This window comes from Cricetulus griseus, chromosome 2 (genome assembly GCF_003668045.3).
Source record: "Cricetulus griseus strain 17A/GY chromosome 2, alternate assembly CriGri-PICRH-1.0, whole genome shotgun sequence".
NCBI lineage: Eukaryota > Metazoa > Chordata > Mammalia > Rodentia > Cricetidae > Cricetulus > Cricetulus griseus.
In genome coordinates this window covers 53,072,707-53,089,155 of record NC_048595.1, presented here as the reverse complement: position 1 = coordinate 53,089,155, position 16,449 = coordinate 53,072,707, and the positions used below count along the sequence as shown (strand labels likewise).

Below are 16,449 nucleotides of genomic sequence, written 5' to 3'. Positions count from 1 at the left end.
CTCCATGTGTGTCACTTTTAGGGTCCACTTTTTTACCTAGATTCTTTGGGGTTGTGGATCGTAGCCTGGTTATCCTTTGCTTTACATCTAATATTCACTTATGAGTAAGTGCACACTGTGTTTGACTTTCTGGGTCTGAGTTACCTTACTCAGGATGGTTGTTTCTAGTTCCATCCATTTGCATGAAAATTTCAAGCTGTCATCGTTTTTTTTTTTTTTTTTTTTTTTTTCCCACTAAGTAATACTCCCAAAGGGCACATACTCTGTGTATTTTTATTAGGAAATTGAGACCATTGATGTTGAGAGTTATCAATGAACAGTGTTTGTTTTCTCCTGTTATTTTGTTGTGGTGGTGTGTCTTTTCCCTTTCTTTTCATTTGCTGGTCTGGGATTATTTATTCTTTGCATTTTCTTGGGTGTGGTTTATCTCTTTTTACTTCTTTAGGTTGAAGATTTCCTTCTAGCACCTTCTATAGAGCTGAATTGTTAGGTAGCTACTCCTTAAATTTGACTTTATCATGGAATAACTTATTTTTTCCATCTATTGTGATTGAAAGTTTTGTTGAGTATCTAGTAGTCTGGGCTGGTATCTATGATCTCTTATAGTTTTTTGGACATCTGGTCTAGGCCCCAATGGCTTTTAGAGTCCACATTAAAAAGTCAAGTGTGATCCTAATAGGTCTGCCTTTACATGTTACTTGGTCTTTTTCCCTTGTAGCTTTTAATATTCTTACTTTGTTCTGTATGTTAGTGTTTTGATATTATGTGTTGAGGGGACTTCCTTTTCTGGTCCAATCTATGTGGCGTTTTGAATAGTTAATAAACATCTCCTTTTTTAGGTTATAGATATTTTCTTCTATGCTATTGTTGAAAATATCTCTGTGCCTTTGACCTGGAGTTCTTCCCCTTATTTTCCTTAGGCATCTATTTTATTATTTTTAGGTTTGGACTTTTCATCATGCCCCAGATTTTCTGGATGTTTTACCCCAGGTTTTGGTTGGTTTGTTTGTTTTTGATTTAACATTTTTATTTCTAGTTTTACCTCAATTTGGGTTTTCTTCAGGGATTCTATTTCCACTCTTTTATGTTTTTAACTGTTTTCTTCATTTTCTTTGAGGTAATTGAACACATTCATAATAGATGTTTTGAGGTCCTTGTCTTATCCTTCAGCTATATTCCATTTCTCAGGGCCTATGTGTTAGCATTGCTAGATTTCAGTGGATACATTGTGTCATGGTTGTTAACTGTGTTTTTATGCTGGTGCCTGGTTGGGATGGTATTGCAGTTCTCATTGTTGATGTCTTGTTGGGTAGGTTTTCCCTTCCTTGGTTTCAGTTGCCCTCTTTTGATGTTAAGAGAGTCTATCAGATATGGGTTGCTAAGTAGGGAGTGCTTCTATGTCCCTGCCATATGTGACTAGTTGGCTTCCCAGGTAGAAGGTATTTCTAGGTATTGGGAGCTGAAGGGAAGGAGTGGGGATAAGAGGAGGGGCACTGAGAGGGTCCATATGAGGGAGGAAAGTTGGGTATGCCATGAGCATCTGTGGAGTCTTCAGGGAATGGGGGAAGAGGAGAAGACAGCCTGCTTCAGGTGTTCTGCTATAATGCTGGGGATTTGACTAGGGAATTAGAAAAGGAGGACAGGAAGAACAGTTAAGATCTCTTACCTGATGCCCAGGCCACTGGGTGTCCAGAGAGAGAGTGCGTTCAGGTGTTATGACCTGACTGTTGAAAGGAATGAGGTGAGGGGGATAGGAAAAGATCTTTGTAGTCTCTTGGCAATAGGGCCAGAAACAAAGGAGAGGCCACAGCACTCAATCTGCTACAAAGGTGGGGATGAGACTGGGGAACTGGAAGGAAAGTGAAGATTGCTTACCTGATTCCCTCTCCAGCATGGGCAGTGGTTTTCCTGGGAGAAGAAGCCTCCAGTGTTGACTAATATCTTTCTATGGAGACCACTTTACCGAGAAAAGAAATTTTATCTCTCTAGGGGTTACACTATGCTCCAAATACTCAGTTAACATTGGTAGAATCTGTGAAAACCATTAGGACTGTAGACTATATTTGAATTTTGACATAATGTCTCCCTCCCTTTGTAAGAAAATTACTTTTATTTATCTTTGTATCCTGCTCTTAAAATGATAAACAGCACAAAATAACCATATATCAGATGTTAGTTTCACAAATAAATGAGCTAATTAACAACTAAAAATACATAAGGCTCCAGTTTTGCTGGTGAGGGAACTAACTAACTACTTTGAATTAAATCAGAATTTATCCACTTACTAGAGAACATTGTTCTATATAAAGCTAATATTAAAGTTGTGAAAAAACAAAATGTAGTTAGCATCATCTTTCAGTGACGTTTATACCTTCCAGGGGACTATTATGTTGAATCTGCAGTTCCTTCCAGCAGGATGTTGTCTTTTAGTTTTCTTCTTCTATTTAGAATTTCCTGCATGAATGCACTATTTACCTCATCCCCACTCTTCCTCCTTCCTCCTCCTCCAACTCTTTCCATACCTCCCCATAATAATTAATGACTTCTTCTTCTGTATTATTCTCTCTGTGTCTCTCTGTGTGTCTCTCTCTGTCTCTCAGTCTCTGTCTCTGTCTCTGTCTCTGTCTCTCTCTCTCTCTCTCTCTCTCTCTCTCACACACACACACACACACTATTGAAGCAAATTAGTGTTGCTTATGTATACATGGGTTTAGGTCTAACCAATTATAATTGGCTAATCCATCCCTGGAGAAAATTGATTTTCCTTCCCTCCTCAGCCACCTGTATCCCATTTTCATGAGAATTTTAGGTTGGAGTAAAGCCAAGTTTTTGCTTTTTCCCTTCTGGATAAGAAGACTAGGTAAGACCAGAAAGTGGTGGTTCATGCCCTTAATCCCAGCACTCAGGAGACAGAGGCAGGAAGATTTCTGAGTTTGAGGCTTACCTGGTCTACAGAGTAAGTTCCAGGACAGCCAGGACTATACACAGAAACACTGTCTTGAAAACCAAAAAAAAAAAAAAAAAAAAAAAAGCAAAAGAAAACTAGATAAATAAAGAACTAAAATAGGTAAATTGGAAAAAATTACTGTCAGGGTATACATGACTCTAATCATTACATCCCTCCACACACACAGGCACTAACGTAGGAACATTGTGAGACTAAGTCTAGTGTAGGCTTATTAATGAGACCCTATCACAAAAAATAAACAAATAAACAAAAAACAAGGGCTTGGTAGGTAGCTCAGTACATGGACTATTGTACTTTTGTGTATGTTGTACATATGTTTCACTGCATCATCATAATCTAAGCACATTTCCTAGTACATTCAGTATTCAATAAACACTATTAAATAGCTCTCATTCATATGAGAACTTCTATGTCTTTCTGGAAGTTTATTTAAATATTTGTTTTGTGAACTCTTAATATGCTTCCCATAAAAATTAGCATCAAATGTAGAGATTTGCCTTATCTGTTAATATACTAATAGATCATCCCTATTCTTTAGGAGAATTGTGAATTTTTTTTTCTTGAGGCTCTAGGATATGTTTTACTACAGTGACCCAAAGTTGAACCAAGAGGAAGTACATACTTCAAAACTTCATTTTTTTTTTAATTGAAATGACCAGCAGCTTTAGTATTATTTTGAAACATTTCCACAAAATTGTTCCCAGTAGAATTTACTAACTTACATTCAACCTAGAAGTTTATTAGACCATATAGCCTAGCAGTTGTCAACCAGAACATTAGATGTTAGAAACCACAGTTTGAGGCCTGGGTCTGTGGACCTAATCCCTGTGACCTAAAACAAGTTACCTAACTGAAGTCTCTGAGGCCCAGTTTTCTACTCTGCTTAACAGAAAGCAGCATCTCCATTGGAGCTCTGTAAGTAGTAGAAAAATTAATGTGTATAATTCTTAAGTTGGTGTTGATGTAAGTAAATGAGTCGAAAAATGTTAGGTCACAGTTATGTTACTGTTGGCATTACGGCAGACACTCTTCTCTTCCTAGGAATCCTGTTTAAAACAAAGCCATTGGAGTTCAGAGCTGCTTAGTGAGTGATTCTAAGTCACAAAGATGGTGAGAAGCAGAACCAGAGCCTGGCCTCCCTGTCTCCAAAATAAATTTACTTCCTTTGTTCACAACCCTAGTTCTTAAGAAAAACACTCAGCCAATTTCCATGGGGCCAAAATAGTCTGTTCAAGACTGAATGAAAATAATTCCTTCCAAATGGTTGTTTTAGACTCCTGGAGACTGAAGTAAACATTCAGAAATATACAGATTAGTTAGCAGGCAGAGAAAAGTGTTGAGAAGCATTAATGTTCCCAGGCATATTACATGTTTTGTTTAGAGCTACCAGCAGGATTAGGAATTAAATCCTAGACATAGTATTCCAGATAAGATCTGTGCAGTTCAGACATTCCTGTCCTTGCAGAGTTGTTCTGCTTTCCCCTGTGACAATTTTCAGTTTGGGGTGGGGGGGGCGCTGGCAGCGGCGGTCTTTTGGCAGGTCCAGGGCACCTCAGCTGTGCGTAGCTGGGACTTGGTCATTATACTGTCACACATGCCCTGTGTCAAAGACTGCTTTAGTAAGGCACAGTAGGTTGTCAGCTGCTTAGAGGTGGCAGCATATATTAGGAGAGAGAAATGAAGTGACCAAGAGACAGTATTTTCAACAACCAAGATACGTATGTATACCTTACCCACTTAACTGACCCATCTCTTCTCTCTTTGTTCTAGGGCCATTGCTACCTACTACTGCTAGCTCAGCATTAAGCGTCCCATCTGCTGTTATTCTTCTTTCTAAATTTTGCTTAATAAATCAAAGCACCTTGCATTAAAAAAAACCCTAAATTTCTGGAAGAATTGATATATCTGTATAGAACTGACTTTTTTTTTTATGTCCTTAGAGTCTCTGTGGACAAAGACTTGAGCAAACCAGGGATATGTGTGTGTGTGTGTGTGTGTGTGTGTGTGTGTGTGTGTGTGTGTGTGTGTACATTAATGATAGAGGCACTGTGAAATTGACCTACCTCTTTTGTGTCTTTTAGATAGACCATATGGTGCAGAGCCATGCTGCTTTTCCTGAACTACAAGCCAAGGCCACAGCCAGGTAACTCCTCCAACTGTTCCACCTGTGGCCTTTCTATGTGGATGTATAAGCAACATTCATTTTCAGAAGTTGTACGATTTTCAGAGCTTATGAACAATGTGAATGTTTGGCAGTACTTAAGATGATCATCCAGATGGCTTAGAAAATACATTCGTTAAGTTTGTTTTAGAATAATCTAAGAAAAATCAGAGAAACTGCTCCCACACAGAGATTGTGTGGATGAGCAACCCTGGTGGAGATGACCGAGCACATGCATGGATTTGGGAGTCATAACTTCTTGGGTGTACACCCCTGCTTTACACCTTTGCAGATGTGTGGTCTTGAACAAGTGATTCAACCTCAACTTCGTCTGTGAATATAAAAATAGTAACTAATACACAGTGACTTCTGTGATATATCAAGTAAAATTGAGTGCAAAGGAGTACAAGAAAATATGTGTGTGCCTACTTATTTGTGCAAAAGAACTGTAGGAAAATTAAGTTAGAAAACAACAATATCGGTTGCTCATACAGAGTGTATAGGAAGGGAATGGAAAAAATGGGATTGCAACCAGGATGGTAAAAAGAGAAAACCTCTGGATATATGTTTTTATATAAATCTCTCTCACAGAACCATGTTTAGAAGAAGGAAATGTAGATGATAGGTAGTTGATAGATAGTTGATTAGATATACAGATATATGATAGATGGAAGATCAATAGGTAGATAGATAGACAGACAGTAGGATGTGTACTTATGGCAGAGTGAACAAAACAAAATATAAATAGTAAAACCATGCCTTCTATATTACAAAGGAATAGCTTACCTATACTACTAAAAAGGGTCAAGGAAATAAATGACCAAGGTAATTCTTGACAAAGAATATTTTGACAGTATTATGCAATAGCTAAATTAGAAACAATTACATAAACATTATGTTTCTAATTTCTAAGTTTGCTTTTTTTACTTCCATTCATTTATTTAGCTCATAAATAAAGTCATTCACAATTATGATACACAATACAGTATGTTCACAATGATATGGCTAAATTAAACTAATTAACATGTTATATCACACATATTCATCATTTTTGTTTTGATAACACTTAAAGTATACTATCTCACAACTTTTAAAATATAGCATATTGTTATCAACCATATTTATCATGCTCTCAGTAGACCTCAGGAATTCACAGAGTTTATGCCTCTTGTCCAACTGCAGTTTTATATCCTTAAACCAATCGTTTCCCCATTGTTAAAAGACCCACACTGAAGCCTAATAGCCACAATTCTGCTTTCTGTTCCCATAAGTTCATCATTTCTAGGCTACACATAAAATTGAAATTATGTGACATTTGTCTTCCAGTGTGTCACTTCTTTTTTTTTTTTTTTTGGCAAGCATATAACTTTACTACTTACTAAAGATGAAATCAAATTTGATGCACAGGTGAGCACTCACTGAAACACCTTGGATTCATCACATATTTGAATTTCAATTAGCATATAAATATATGCTATATATATTTATATAAAAAGAGCAATAATAGCAATATGTTATGCATCAATAGCAGCAACAGGTTTTCCAGGTTGTGCAGTCATTTGAACAAAATTGTAGAGACATCCAGCACACTCCATTTAAAAAAACAAAAAACAGAAAACAAACAACAACAACAACAACAACAAAGTAAAAAACAAAGTCCCAGAAAACAACACAGTTCTGTTACTCTTGTGGTACTTGGCACCATTTTTTTTAACTTAGCTTCTCAGTCATCATCTGGGAGGAAACCATTCTGAGCAACATCATTAAAAACAGCTCTGGTAAAGCATGGTCACTACTATGTATCATAAAGCAGGTCCACATATGAGTAAGTACATAATCATGTTTGTCTTTTTGTGATTGGGTTACCTCACTCAGAATGGTTTCTTCGAGTTCCATCCATTTTCCTTTGCTTTTCATGTATATGTGTTACCTATTCTGAATATATGTATAGAGTATACTCTAATTGAGCATACAACTAAGTGCACAGTGATAATGGAGCGAAGATTATTACAGCTAATGAAAGGAAGGTTAGAAGAGTGATATGCACAGATGGTCAAACTTCACATGCCAGCATTGGTTCAGTAATTCCCTGTTGCTATCCTAGTACTTAGGCAGAGGCAGGAGGACTACCATGAGTTGCAAACCAGTCTAACTTATGGCAAAAGACCCTTGTCTCAAAACTAATAAACAAACAGGCACTCAAAGTTCAAATGTTTGTAGGTTAAACATTAGAAGTTATTCATTGGTCGGCTGTTGGTGGTGCACTTCTTCCAGAACTCAGGAGGCAGAGATAGGTGGAAGACGTTCAGTGGCAGTCATTTCCACATGCCAGTAAGCAGTTTACTTTCTCATGACAGGTGCGGGGGATTGCAAGAACACTAAACATGGGATTAAAAATAGTAGTCCTGCCAGGCAGTGGTGGCGCACACCTTTAATCCTAGAAGCAGGCAGATCTCTGTGAGTTGGAGGCCAGCCTGGTCTACAAAGTGAGTTCCAGGACAGACAGGGCAGTTACACAGAGAAACCATCTCAAAAAGGAAAAAAAAAAAAGCAAAAAACAAACAACCAAAAATCTTGAAAAAAGATAGTGGTCCTTAGGCCAATTCAGCCACAAATGTCTTTCCATGACATACTCTATTATGATCTCATGAAACCACAACAGTACTGACATGCTTAATTTACTTCCAGGTGTTGTACTATTGAATCAGACCTCAAGGATATCAATATGTAAATATTTAATGCTCGATATAAAATTACAGAATAATTAGATTTTGCAATGAAGCATAACTTCTGTAACATTCTTCTATAGAAGAACCCCATTTCAGTTTATGCTGCAAATAGAAAAGGAAAACATTGTAGGCAGAATGCAGTCTTGGAGCCTCAGCATCAGCCAGTAGTCCAGAAGCAGTCATTCATAGAATTCAGCCTAGAGCGAGACCTGGACCTCAGTCTTGATGACCACATACAATGTCTACCTACCTCCCTGCTCTTCCTTCTCTTTACAGCTGAACCTCTCCAACACTTTGCTCATACTCTGGGTCTGCATTTAGTCGTTTTTCTCTCCCTCTTTGCCTACTCTAGTTTGAATTTTGTCACATTTAACTCTCTGACACTTTTGACATTAACATATTTTAGGTGACTTAAGTTTTGCTAAATCCACAAGATGCATAACAGACTCTCTTCTTACATTCGCCACAGCCGAGACCACTTTCTCCCTTTGCCATGCCTGTACCTAACATTCCAAGATTTTGTCTATCCTTGTTTCTTGCATTTCTGACTCTTCTTCCTTTCCAAGTTCATGGGCCCCCCCCACACACACACATTAGCATTCATCACAGATAGTCCTCTGGCAATCTTACTGTTTTGCTGTCTCTTCCAAAGAAATCCCAACTATGCTCTTGACTTTTTTTTCTCTATTTTGATTACTCTCATACATATTTATTGAATAAAATTTTCTTCCACCTTCCTATTTCTTTCATTTTTATCATACCAGATCTATTTGGTACAACATTCTCATATTTCTGATCTTAGAACTCTGGTAAAATAAAGTTGACTTTTCAGAAAGGAGGAAAACTCATAAGCTGTTACTTGGGGCCTTCTGAAGACACTAATGCTCATCACCTCCCCTCGTAGCTTAGCTTCAGCAAATCCTGTTTGAAATTCTGGGAACAAGTATAGATAAACAAATGTAAAATAAACAGATTCTCTTGATCTACCATAATCCCTTTAGGCCCCATCTCTGAATAGAAATGTCTTGTGAGCTTATAAATTAAGTAAACGAACCCCATGTTCTTATGCATGTACCTGGCAACCATCATCTTTCTCAATATGGAGCCAGATATCCAGGTATTTCACCCTGTAGACAAAGATTGCTTACTGTCCATTGCAGTTTCAGCTCTTTTTCCCTTTGTCCTGATTTTTCTTATAGAAGCTAAACTAAAAATGTCTCAGAGTGAAGTTAGGATTACAGCAGATCTTTGAGTAGATGATGTTGACATGATATATCAAGGTTTCCACCTGAACCAAGGTTATGTCTGTCGGTCTAACATATATTGTGAACATTTATGATAAACAGGGAAGAAACAAAACTTGCTTTTGTAGAAATTATATATATATATATATAATATATATGCACATATGCATTTACATATATTATAACAAATGCACAAACATGTAGTCTGAAATTGATAATTTCTAAGTGAAAACATTTGTGGTAACTCGGGAAATATAGAGCAAAGGATACTGGGACAACAGGAGACACTGTCCTTGCAGCAGTAATTCTCGCATGGGATCTTCAGTGAAGTGACAGAAAAAAAGCTGTGATGCTAAGAGAATAGTCCCTCCAAATAGAAAGACTAGCAGCAAGTTTCAAGGTCTTATGCAGCAGCCAGCTTGCAGGCAGGGCTAAGAAAACACTGGAAAGCCTTGTAGCTGGACACAGTGGGAGGGAGGGTGTCAGGTTTGAGATGGAAGTTGTCAGTGGCCACACACCATGCCTGTCACCCTAGATCAATGAAAGGACACTGGATCTTATTTACAGGTTTATTTTTTTGGTTTTGATCTTGGGGTTCTAGAACTTGAACCCAAGCCTTGTACCTACAAAATACATAGTGAGCATTGAGCCACACTCCAGCCCCAATGTCTGCAGTTTTTAGGCAGAGGAGACATATGATGAGATTTGCCTTTTAAAAAGGTTACCCTGGCTGCTCTTGCCAACAGACAGACTGGAGCATTGGTAAGGGGTTCCAGATCAAAGGAAGCTTAAGAAAGTGAGGTCCTCAGGAAACTCAGAACTGACTGGAGAAACTGAGCAGAGTGCCAGTGTTTGGAATGTCTTTGGCAGAGGTCATTGTGAGGAGCCAATTGGTGGCAGGTCCTTCAGGGTTATCTTTGTTCTGCTAACTCTTTTTTTAAAAGACCTGTCTGTCTTTTCAACAACTTTCCCTAGCTTTTCTGGTGTTTCATTTAGCACAACTCAATTTTCTTAATCACATGGGTTCCTCAAGCCCATATCCCACCGAGAATCAATTTCTTCAAATTCATTGTTCCTCTGCTATGAAATGTCTAGATTCAGTTACAGAGTCCACTGATGAGGGTACATGAAGATGCCAAGGGAAATTCCTAATGTTCCAACCATTGCAAATGACACACACCCATCCCTTTCACCAAGACACCCCTGGACAAATGTCAGCCAATCAGGGATGCTGAACCTTAGAATTCCCTCACCCCAACTTCTGCTATGATAAAAACCCTACCCCAACTGAGCTCCAGGCTCTCTGATCCTACCAACGCACAGAGAGTCTGAGTTAGAACTTTAACAAAGGCTCTTTGCTTTTACGTACAGGACTCAGTCTCCTTGTTGGTTTTTGGGGGACTCTGAAATCTGGGCATAACAATTAAAGCTAAGAGCCAAAAAAGAAAAGGAAAAAAAAAAACATGTGTATCAGGAAGGATGGTGTTTGTTACATTAGATATCCCTCCTAGAGTTGTCTTTGGATATTTTAGAAGCAGTTGATGGGTGGCAGATTACTGAACCTGGAAATCATGGGACCATAATGCACAGGAGATGAGGATATATATTTGGTCTATATCAGCACTAGATGATAATGGGAGTAATAAAAGGATACAGTGATGTAAATGAATAAATCAAGTAAAAAGGTACCAAAGGCGGGTCTCTGGAAGAACTTAGATATGGTAAAGGACTAGGCAAAGAGGAGAATGAGCCAAAGAGGAGTTGGTAAAATAAAAAAATATATATAGAGAGAGGGTGTTCTGGGGACTGAAGGAAGAGAACAAATGATGAAGAAGGGGTCAAAGGATATTGAGTTTCAGTAGAATGGCAAGAACAAATGCATGAGAAATAAGGACCTGGATACTGACAGCATGGTTGCTTCTTCCCATGATTTCCTTGTTGGTGTTATTTTTATTATTATATTATTACTAATGATTGATATACCATACATTCCTATTTTGCCTTCTGAATATAGTCATAATAAACAAGGAAGAAGGTACCCAAAGCATGTCTCTGGAAGAACTTCTTACATGTAAACATCTTACATGTTTAAGGGACTAGCAGAAGAGGAGATTGAGCTGGAGAGGGGTTAGAAAAATAAAAAATAAAGTGTTCTGGGGACTGGAGGAAGAGACTAAATGATGAAGGGCAGCCTGCGAACCTGAAGAATGAGTTGATTTGGGGTGAGAGAGAGTACTGTCTGCATTTAAGATTATGAGCAATGCAACCTGAATTAAGATACTGTGATGGCAAAAGAGAACAAACTATTCGTTAATCACCTGTCATTTCATAGTGCTCATGGTTCTGCATGGAATCTTCTAGCATCCTGCCAGATAGAGATTACTGACTCCCATTGCAAAGGCATGCCCTGGGCTCAGCAAGGTTTAGGTTTAGTGTACCTGCTCACCAATAAAATTACTTTATGATTGTTGAAATTCTATTTTCTTTGTCATCCTTAATGGGACTCTCTGAGACAGGACACATGAGCCTGGCGTTCATGAGTAGGAAAGAGAACAATCCAGTTGAGATCACAGTTACTCTGCTTGCAAGAGAGCGGACGACCAGTTGAGAAAGAATTGATAAAACATACGAAATGAAACAATGTCAAAACCAAAACCAGCATCATGCAAGGTTAAAATTATGTGAATGATGATGTGCATTAGTTATTTTAATGTCTTCCAAGTGCACTTCATTTTGAATGATATACTCAGATAGCACACATGGTAAAGTATAATTGAAAAAGCATGTAGGGGAAGGGCTGCACTCAAAGAGTAAACACACAGCTGCAAGGAGGTTAGGAGTCAGAGGGGTAAGCATATGCCCCACCCCCCAGGGATCTCATTAGTGTATGAGTGGCCATATATGTGCAGGCTAAATGAATCTCACTGTTTGCAAAGACCCTCAGTAAATGAGACAATGACAAATCAATAGTAATTAGGCATATAGATTCTTATTGACCCAAATGTCTGAAGCCAAACGCCCACTCTGAGATTCCTTGAAAGGCAGAATGAGAAGATTTATGGGTATACACACACACACACACACACACACACACACACACACACACACACACACACACACACACACACACACACATATGTATAATTTCTATACACTAGGAGCTGCAATACCCTTCCAAAGGGAGAGTGGTTATGGATAGTAGAGACTCTTGGCTTCCGATGAGAAAGGTTGTTCCTGAGGCTTTTTTTTTTTTTTTTGTAAATATGGTTCCTGTTGGGTCATACTATGGAGAGTTTGGAGATGGAAAGCTAGGATATGACCATATGTATGTGTTCAGGCCTTCACTTCGGTGGATGCCTCAGAGGGCCCTGTCCTAAAACTGAAATAGGGTCTTGGTGGTGGGGCAGAATTTAACAAGAAGTATCTGAGCTGAGATACAGAAAGCTCATGACTTCATCATCAGCCCCACAGAAGTGTTTCATGTGAACTTTGTGCAATTATTCTGCCACTAAGGATTCCTTCTGTAAAGGTCTCAGTGATGCATACTCCCTGGACCACAGTGGAAGCTTGGTGCATGCTCCAAGAATGACAGTTGCTACCCCAATTGTGGTTGAGTTTTTCCATTAATATTGTATTCCTCCTGCCAGAACTAAAGGAACAATAGATTGCAGAGGCCAAGAGGGTTGCAGCAAAGAGCTCATTCACTGGGCAGCAGGTATCCCTCTACTCTGTTGATGTTTTAAACAGAAATTCATCAAGTTGTATACTCAGGTGTGCACATATCAAGCTGTTTTGGTTTTCTACATTTTCTTCATTGGAGTTCCATATAAAATTTTCACTTACTAAAAGAATTTCACTAGGCCTGGGTTTACAGATCAGTGGTAAAGTGTTTAGTTAGCATTCACAAGACCCTGGGTTTGATCTCAAGCATGGGGGAAAGTTGTCACTGATAAAAAGGGAGAGAGAGAGAGAGAGAGAGAGAGAGAGAGAGAGAGAGAGAGAGAGAGAGATTGTAACTTTTTTATGATTCTTTCAGAAATCTACAAAAACTTTGTGGTATCCCACCCTTGGCATTGCAAAACCCAAACTGGAAATCTAGAAAAACTAGAAATCACTGTTATTCTAAAGCATTTTTGAAATGCAAATCACAAATATTGACAGAAGTATTCTAGATGCTAATTTCTCTTGGACAATCCCCATGTTTTATCTCTATGATGTTCTTAATCTTTAAGACTGTAGTCCCTCGACAGGCGTTGGTGGTGCACACCTTTAATCCCAGCATTTGGGAGGCAGAGGCAGTCGGATCTCTGTGAGTTCGAGGACAGCCTGGTCTTCAGAGCGAGTGCCAGGATAGGCTTCAAAGCTACACAGAGAAACTCTGTCTTGAAACACCAAAAAAAAAAAAAGAAAAGAAAAGAAAAGAAAAAACAAAAGACCATAGTCCCTTATCCAGTAACTGATGGAAGCAGAAGCAGACACCCACAGCTAAACACTGAGCTGAACTCCTGGAATCCAGTTGCAGAGAGGGAGGAGTGACCAACAAAGGGGTCAAGACTAGGCTAGAGAAACCCACAGAAACAGCTGATCTGAACAAGGGGGCACATGGACCCCATACTAATAGCTGGGAAACCAGTATGGGACTGATCCAGACCCCCTGAAAGTGGGTGTCATCTAGGAGGCCTGAGCAATCTATGGGGCCTCTGGTAGTGGATCAGTATTTATCCCTAGTATACAAATAGACTTTGGGAGCCCATTCCACATAAAGGGATACTCTCTCAGCCTAGACACACCACATGGAGGAGGGCCTAGGCCCTGCTCCAAATGATGACAGACTTTGAAGATTCCCCATGGAAGGCCTCAACATCCCTGGGGAGCAGAAATGGGAATAGGGGAGAGAACTGGGATTGACATGTAAAACAAGCTTGTTTCTAATTTAAATTTAAAAAAAAATCACCAAAAAAAAAGAAAGAAAAAAGGAGGGATTGACTTTAAAAAAAAAAAAAAGACTGTAGTCCCAAAGACACCACAAACATGAGAGAGACCAACCTCTGCTCCACCTTTGGGATCATTGGTCAGAACTTTGGAAGGCAACAATTTCCAAAGATCCCCAGCTAATGGACTGTTGTTTCTGTATTATGAAGTAAGACTTAGCTCAGAGAATTAAGTATTGTTGTGAGTATGTATGAATGGGGAAATACAAGTTCATAGAGGCTAAAGCATGCTACCTAACCAGGACAAATAGCAAGATCTGAAATTAGCATTGTCTTCACTCCTAAGGCCATCATCTTTTGACCTGAATAATGTCAATGACTGAGGGGGTTGTCCTAATTCCATCATTTTACACATCAATCAACTAAAACACAAAAAGGGGGAAGGCCTTCACAACAGCATTTCATGGTCATGGTTTGGAATCACATGTCGAAATCTAGATCCTAACTGTGTATATGATCCTCATTCATTGAATCCAGGAACATATATTTATCGCTGTTTGTCAGGTCATTACTATAATTAGGCAGACAGATTTTATTAAATCCTTTGCATATGTGCCATATTATACTACAGTTTACAGAATGTTTGAATACATGGTCTTTGATCTTCATAATAACCCTATGAGGTAAGTTGGACAAAGATTGTGAGATGCTTCTACAGATGAGAAGAGGGCAATTCCAGAACTTTGATTAACTGTCTCATGCTCACACAGCTACCAGGAGTGAAGCCAGTGTCTGACCAGGTCTCCTGACTCCAAGCCTTTCCCCTTCCCTGGTGTGGCGAGGACAATGGAATGTGAGAGTGCACTGGCTAGTTTCTTGCTAGAGTAGCTGATTTGCTGAAGCTTTGGGAGCCTGTTTCTTTCCTGGGTCTGACATGGAAGTGCAAATGGTTTCTTTCTGCAGAATAATTTGCTCTTCAACCCTATTCCCCTTTAAAATCAAAATCCACTTCTCTTCCAGATGCCAGAGTATATATGCATATTTGAACAGTCACCTGGATCTGATTAAGAAGGCTCAGCCTGTGGGTTTCCTCACTGTTGATTTACATGTTTGGCCAGATTTCCATGGCAACCGATCTCCCTTAGCAGATCTGACTCTAAAGGGCATGGTAAGTGAAAGCCAGTCCCTGCACGAAGGTGAAGGCCAGCCAAAGGGTTGCAAAGTTTGGAAGAAACAAAGTGAGGAGAAAGGAAAAGAGGGAACAGTAAGAAAAATGGGCCAAGAGGCACTGGTTTTTCTCAGTTGTCTTTATAGTCAGGTTGCTGCTGCTCCCAGGGAAGATCTGTTGGCCATTGTTGTTTCTGAGCCAACTTCCAGAACATTCAAAGTAATATTTCCTGTGTTCAGCTGCTGCTGCCTCTTTATGCCCTGGTGCCTGAAAGTCCTGCCTATGTCACATTTGCATTTACATTGATTTGTTGTCATGTTTTCCATCTCTGTCTCAGGGCCACCTGGTACCTCAGTGGTAAATATTACTACTCATGGTCCCACTTGCCATAGCTGCATATTGGCTAGCCTGGAAGCCATCGCTCTTCAGAGCCTACAGCAAATTTTCATAATTTCAGGTTAAACATTAATTTAAAATGTAATTAATAGCATATTTGGGGATGGAGTTAACCCTTAAGGATCTTTAAGACTGCTGGCACTATTGAGATTGTTAGCTCTCCGGGAGAGCCCAGGAGGAACTTGATGGGCAAGCTCACACCTACCTCAGAAGCCAGGCAGGATCGGGTGGCTGTCAGAAGTCTGGCCATTGAGAACAGTGAGAGCCAGGCTGGGAGATAGATGAAAAACAAGTTAAATCTAGAGATGAAGAGTAACTTACAATTCTAAGAGGCTAGATAAGAAGCCATGAATGCCAACTCTAGGAAATGGAGTATAAGGAAAGTCAAAATGGGAAGTGAGAAGGGAGGCGGTGGGCAAATGCCACCTGTGTTCAGGAGGCAGAGCTAGCAATGATCATGCCTACTGGCTTCAAGAATTCAGAATTTAAGGTTTGTGGATAGGTTCATTAAGATTGTTTTAAGTAGTTTTATGATACCAGCATGAAGTTCAGAATCTCATTTTTTATTACATAGTTGACCACATAATCCCCTTCTGTTCATAAAAGAAAATCATGAAAACACAAGAAACTGGGTATGTCAAGAGTATGTTTGTCTGGAACCCATGAAGCATGTCTATGAAATAAACAGTGAGCTGGGTCTCTGCATTTGCCTGTGCAGGCAGAGGAGGAATACCCAAGGAGGGTACAGCTACACTCTTTGCTTTCTGATAATCAACATGTGCAAACTTATAGGTCAGAAGGAACACAAGGTATATAAGTAAAAAAGAATATTAAAGTCTTAACACGAGGAGA

At 39.2% G+C, this 16,449-nt stretch overlaps 1 protein-coding gene across 8 annotated transcripts in view; it reads left to right on the top strand.

Annotated features, from left to right (window-relative positions):
• The window catches only part of Fggy (FGGY carbohydrate kinase domain containing), a 388,993-nt gene that overhangs the window by 271,675 nt on the left and 100,869 nt on the right, over window positions 1–16,449 (top strand). For all 8 annotated transcript variants that reach the window (XR_004768192.1, XM_027400435.1, XM_027400437.2 and 5 more), the window contains 2 exons: window positions 5,050–5,111; window positions 15,054–15,201. Coding sequence is in view for 7 of the 8 variants with exons in the window: in XM_027400435.1 (XP_027256236.1) it covers window positions 5,050–5,111; window positions 15,054–15,201 (210 nt within the window). In the remaining variant the exon portion in view is untranslated. The remainder of the gene's footprint in view (window positions 1–5,049; window positions 5,112–15,053; window positions 15,202–16,449) is intronic.